Source organism: Bidens hawaiensis, unplaced genomic scaffold, assembly GCF_021521415.1.
Source record: "Bidens hawaiensis isolate Kalapana, Puna unplaced genomic scaffold, B.hawaiensis_p1.1 tig00021352_1, whole genome shotgun sequence".
Lineage (NCBI taxonomy): Eukaryota > Viridiplantae > Streptophyta > Magnoliopsida > Asterales > Asteraceae > Bidens > Bidens hawaiensis.
Genome location: NW_027493308.1, coordinates 1 through 6,059, shown reverse-complemented (window position 1 = coordinate 6,059; position 6,059 = coordinate 1). Strand labels below are relative to the sequence as shown.

Below are 6,059 nucleotides of genomic sequence, written 5' to 3'. Positions count from 1 at the left end.
AGCTCGGCTTGTCTTGACTTACGAGGGAGCTCAATTAAGGTTGGATCAATTGATCGATCTAGTGTACATTTATATAAATGAGCCAAAGCTTAGCTTGAGCTTGGTTGTAGCTTGTGAGTAGATGTGGGAAAATAAACCAGGTTAACCAAACCAAAATCAAATCGGTTTGAAACTGATTATGTATAAACCAGGTAACCAATCCAAAACTAGGCAAAAACCAGTCAAAACTCGAACCGAAACCGACCGTGCAACTGGTTTCAACCAGAATTAAAACCGGTCATAAACCGCTTTTGAATTTTTTTTATCCAAACCGAACTGGTTTCTAGTTTTAAACTGGTTTATGCACCTAGCAGACTTTCTTAATTGTCAAGATTTTTGGAATAGTTATTATAACTTTTAAGTATAGTTAGGGGACCAAATACATAACTATACAATAATATAAATAGTAGGAAAGGTGAAGGATGTTAAATGGTTAGAATCCACATTTTCAAAAAAATTAGTCCATCCATCAATAACACTTGAAACAAACAAACACTTAAAACGCCGTCGTTTAGAATTTGAAACACTCAGATCATCGACGACAACAACAACAATGGCGAATAATAATAATACTCCGGTGAGAAAACCCAACGCTTCAACCGCCGATCTGTTAACTTGGTCGGAAACTCATTCACTCTCCTCCGTTAAGCGATCATCCAACCGTTCTCATATGGTAATAATATTAATAATTACATGTTATAGTTTATTACATTTTGTTAGTTAAATAATAAATGATGTTTGATGAAATGAATTGTAGCCGTCGGATGGGATAAGTAAGGTGGTGTTTGGAGGTCAGGTTACTGATGAAGAAGTTGAGAGCTTGAATAAGAGGTAGCTTTCGTTGTTTGTATGTTTTAGATCTATTAGTTGGTTTATTTAATATGCTGTTTATTAATTGATGTTATTATTATAATGATAATATATTATTACCAGATTTAGTGGCAGAATTACAATTAGTGATTTGGATGAGATCGGTACCGAAAATGTGAGAAATTCAACTGATTTTTTTGAATCGGTATTATTATTATTATTATTATTATTATTATTATTATTATTATTATTATTTGGAGTAGTAGGATGAGATCGGCACCGAAAATGTGTGAAATTTAATATGCTGTTTATTAACAATAATAATAATAATAATATCTTCTTGTTTATTATTATTATTATTATTATTATTTAAAATAACAAAAGAGTACTGGTACCGATTGTGTTGGGTCGGTTTGGTAAGGCGCTGATTGGTATCGATACCATTAAATATAATGAAACCGAATGGTATCGATACCAATAACATGAAAACCGAGTAATGGTACCAGTTATGTTAGGTAGCGGTATTCGGTTAAAAAAAAGCTTCTATTTTTTGAAGTGTATTTTTTAAATATTTGTCAAGTCGATAAAATTTGCATTTTGATATCAGAGTGAAGTTGATAAAACAATCAGTTCTAGATTTAATAGTCAAGTACATGATTATCGGTACATAAAAATTAAAGGAAATCCATTGACAGTTAAATTTAAAAAAAAGGATTTTGCTTGTTTAGTTATCGAGCCTGAACTTGAGTCTTGTGTTGTTCTAAAGTTTACCTTTTATGGACTTCTATGTATTAATTAATTTCACATTGCACAGCTGTTCTCGAGCCAAGCTTTGGCTCGTTTAAAGTTTTTCTTAAAATATATAAAAAGTATTAAAAACTTATATAAGTTAATTATTACTAAATAATAAGTGAGCTGAGCTCGAGCTTGAAAACAATTCACGGGCCAAGCTCGACTTTTAGAAAAGGGGATCGAAATGAGGCGATTTGCGCCATGTGGCGCCCAGTCAGCAAAGGGTAGGTTTTTATTTTTGGGGTGTAATGGTGTTGTAGCCTCATACATATATATATCACACACACACACATATAATAATAATAATAATAATAATAATAACAATAATACACACAACACAGGCGAGGAAAACTCATCCCCCCCCCCCTCTTATCGCCCCGGGGGAGGGGGGTTGAAAATGGTTATCGCCCCAAAACTATCACTTTGCTCGCCCACTACGGGCTGCCTCAGAAGACTTGAACTTGATTTGTAAACCATTTCGCCTGTGAAAAATATATATATTTTAAATAAAACTTTGTGCATATTGTTTCAGGAAACCTGTTTCAGGGTTCAAGTTAAAGGAGATAACCGGAAGTGGTATATTCGCAGCCGGAGAAAACGGTGCAGAAGACACCGATGCTGCAAATGGCATCCCATCAAACCCAACCAGCATTCGAATGTATCAGGTTGACCATTTGACCATTTACAAGCTATTAACTTATTATCTTTAAATGTTGAAAAAAATATAAAGTATTAATTTTGTTTTGTTAATAACCAGCAAGCGGTTGCTGGAATCAGTCACATATCATTTGGCGATGAAGAAACCGTGTCTCCTAAAAAGTCAATCTCTGAAGCCAAGCAACGGGAGTTAAGTGGCACGTTGGACAGTGAATCTGAAGCGCGGTTGAAGAAACAAATTTCGGATGCGAAGAATAAGGAACTTAGCGGACATAACATCTTTGCACCGCCACCTGAAATTCAACCCCACCCATTGGCTGCCCATGCACCGGCTTTGAGGGAGTCTATTACCATTGGTGAAACCGCTCCCAATAATGTACGTATATCCACCATAGTTTCTTATGTTACTTATACATGCGTGTGTCTATACGTTTCTGTGTGTGTGTTTGTATATATAATACGCATATATACAATGGAACGGAGAACACTAAATATTGCGCAAAAACTTAACAAGTGAACCATTTTGATTTTTTAATCGTAAACGTTTTTAAAATAAAAGAAAATGATTGATATACAATGTGTATGTATATGCATAGATTTGTTTTGGAATCTACAGGAACCGCATAAATCACTTGTACATTGCACATTATTAATGATTTAATGAGATAGTGGGCAGGCGTTTATTCAACCGTTTTTTATGTAACACTTAAAGCAAGAGATACAAGTGGATTTATGCAGTTCTCGTGGTTCTCAACATATTTCTCGTTTCTGAATCGAACACACTCTTATATATGCACACACATATATAATCATGCCAAGTCTATTTATTATTATTATTATTATTATTATTATTATTATTATTATTATTATTATTTAGAAGTTTCAAACAACATCCAAATATTATTGTATACATTTTTAAATATTACAACCGGTTGTGTTGGTTAGGGAGACTCGGTGATCAAGACAGCGAAAAAGATCCCAAACCAAAAGCTAACCGAGCTGTCGGGGAATAATATTTTCAAAGGAGATGAGGGTTCGGTTGGCGTGGAAAAGCCGTTGAGTTCAGCGAAGCTTCGGGAAATGAGTGGGAGTGATATTTTTGCTGATGGGAAAGCGGAGACCCGAGACTACTTAAGCGCGCGCAAGCCTCCGGGTGGTGAGAGCAGTATTGCATTGGTGTAATTGGTTTTTTTTGCGTATTTTGCTGATATTATTTATTTGTGGGATGTTGATGTTTGGAGTTTTGGCTAATTGGTGTTGGTTTTGTTCATAATCAAGTTGTTTGTGATATTGATTGAATTTGACAATTTAAAATTTTAGTTACTTAAAAATAAAGTGAATGTGAATTAGAATTAGAAAAAAGCAAAAGTAAAGATAGAAATTGATGTGACGGCATCTGATAGAGACCTGTTGAGTGGGTAAAGTTTTTATACGAAAACAAATATTACTGTTTATAAGAAAACAATGCATGAAAATAGGAAAATATAAACAATAAGAATTTGATAATAACCTAGCTTGTGTTTAAATTTTTTTTACTCGAATGGATATCTGGCCGTGTAACTTAAATGGGTAGTTTCAAGTTAAAACGAACGAACACGAACTAGAATGTATAATTTACTAAAAATAACGGATTTTGAAAATAGTAGTATTACGGAAAAGCTATGTCTATCTAGGCATTTAATCTTTAAAATAGTAAAAAGTTTAGATAATATTTTTTTACCACTTGTAATAAACTCGACATTTTAACTTTTATCCAAAAATAACGAACTTGGCATAATATCATTAGTCACACTATATAATTTCAACTTAACCTATATGATTTTGTAAAAAATTATATATATATTACAAAAAACTATTATCTAGACAGTTTAACTTCTAAGAATAAAAAAAATATTCGGTTAGTTTTTTTTTTTACCCTTTAGTAATAATTATGCTATGACATGGAGAAAGTGGGTCCCGATGAAGAGTAATATTCATAGTTGGAGAGCAGAAATGGATATAATTCATTACGAGTAACAAGTGTATTATATGTGACGCTGGCATTGAATCAGTAGACCATATTACTACCGGTTGTATGGTTGAAGCGGTGTTGTGGGATCATATTAGTCGTCGGTGTAAAGTTACTCCTATATTCGGGTTCTCGGTTAGAGATCTGATGGAGCACCATAAAGTTATCAAGCATGGGGTAGATATGTTAATAATTTAAATTTCTCATCCCTCATTTTGCCACCATCATTAAAAAAGTACAAAAACTAAATGGTTTACAAAACATGCAAACTATACTCTACATATATATAGTCTCTAAATAAAACCATACCCATCACCCCACAAGTGTGAAATTACTCTTTTACCCTTCCGACTAAACTACAGGGTACCATTTACACTTCTACAAACATATCACATCACATTCACTCCTCTATATCCGCCTCAGCTTCAGTCAAGATCTCATCATATTCCGATAACAAGAAATCGCAAAGCTCCAAAAGCTGGTCCGCCAATGGCGGGATCCCCGGATTCCTTCCATCGTTGTATTTATGAGCGTTGTATGTGATTTGCCACATGTCGTGTCTAAACGCATCGCGGCTTTTATATTCCAGCTTTCTGACTTTCTCACGCATTGTCGCCAGGTCCATTGGTCGGTCGATGATTCTTAGGTAATCCGGAGCTTCTTTTCTAGTCACGGGTTTTAAGAAAAGAAACGACACTTCATTTGCCTTCAGAGTGTCGATAATTTTCTCCAAGACATTAGCCAAACCGACCTGTATAAATATAAAGTTATAGCAATCAATTTTTCTTCTTCACCATTATTATTATTAGAACTAAAAACAAGAAAATGGATCTAACGGGTTTAAACTTGCCCCGAGTAATGCATAAAACTACAGAATCTTTAGGATCATTTAATTTTGAAAATTCATACTATTACTAAAATAACATAAGTTTAATATTAACATTTGACCCATAAATTTTTTCATAATCAGATTATTTAAGGGCAAAAGTAGGCATATTTTAAAATGGTTGAAACAGGTATTAAACTAACTGTTGGTAGTCTGACTTAATAGTTAAAAAGAGACAACTCATAACCTTCCGTATATACGAAGTTAAATAACAAACGAACAAGATGATGCTGCACAAACTAACGATTAGCCAAGTAACTAACATTACATAGATAAACACACTAAACGTTTGCATAGGAGCGTGTCAAATCAAATTATTTTTTTATATAACAGAGCAATGGATACCAAGAATAATTGTCTTTCCAGACAATTTATTGGTTGAATTTACAGTTTTCTGATTAAAAAAGATAACTTTTTGGATATTAAAACTCTTATAAAGCTAAAAAACTTCACAATAAGGGTGGTAACTTTTTCTTATCTAAAGATTGAAGGAGAAACGGGCTGATCGTTGACCAGTCTCTAATATTAATACATACGTACTTCAACCATAAGGGAGATTTATATTGATATACACAAAGGCAATTTCTACTTGACACGTTAAAAAAGTATAAACTTTTTTAAAAAATGTACGAAACCAACATGTCAGCAAAAAAAAGCCTGTGTATCAAAAACGATACGAAATAATTTCAGCAAAAAACAAGTCAAACGAGTAGAGTCCAGCAAAGTAAATTATTAAATGCACAAAGCTTCTATATATTTATAAAAATTATGGACAATTGAAGCCAGACCGACCCGTTTTGACATGTACAAATTGAATTATTGTTAACAAATTAATTCTAACTGTTTGTTTTGGCATGTCACCAACCA

At 33.3% G+C, this 6,059-nt stretch overlaps 1 protein-coding gene and 1 pseudogene across 1 annotated transcript; one reads left to right on the top strand and one right to left on the bottom strand.

Annotated features, from left to right (window-relative positions):
- Window positions 1-567: 567 nt before the first annotated feature.
- LOC143563278 (uncharacterized) lies at window positions 568-3,574 on the top strand. Its single transcript, XM_077050858.1, has 5 exons — window positions 568-712; window positions 797-870; window positions 2,174-2,306; window positions 2,399-2,674; window positions 3,244-3,574. Exons 1-5 carry the CDS (start codon window positions 593-595, stop codon window positions 3,478-3,480), a joined length of 840 nt encoding a protein of 279 aa, XP_076906973.1. The 5' UTR covers window positions 568-592; the 3' UTR covers window positions 3,481-3,574.
- A 1,132-nt stretch (window positions 3,575-4,706) lies between these two features.
- Window positions 4,707-5,057, bottom strand: LOC143563285 (transcription initiation factor TFIID subunit 1 pseudogene; annotated as a pseudogene).
- Between the last annotated feature and the right edge of the window lie 1,002 nt (window positions 5,058-6,059).

Excerpts from the sequence above, each read along its gene's own strand:
- LOC143563278 (XM_077050858.1), top strand. The coding sequence starts at position 593 with ATGGCGAATAATAATAATACTCCGGTGAGAAAACCCAACGCTTCAACC. Across the intron at positions 713-796 it reads CATCCAACCGTTCTCATATG|CCGTCGGATGGGATAAGTAA; the intron begins GTAATAATATTA and ends AATGAATTGTAG. Across the intron at positions 2,307-2,398 it reads CCAGCATTCGAATGTATCAG|CAAGCGGTTGCTGGAATCAG; the intron begins GTTGACCATTTG and ends GTTAATAACCAG.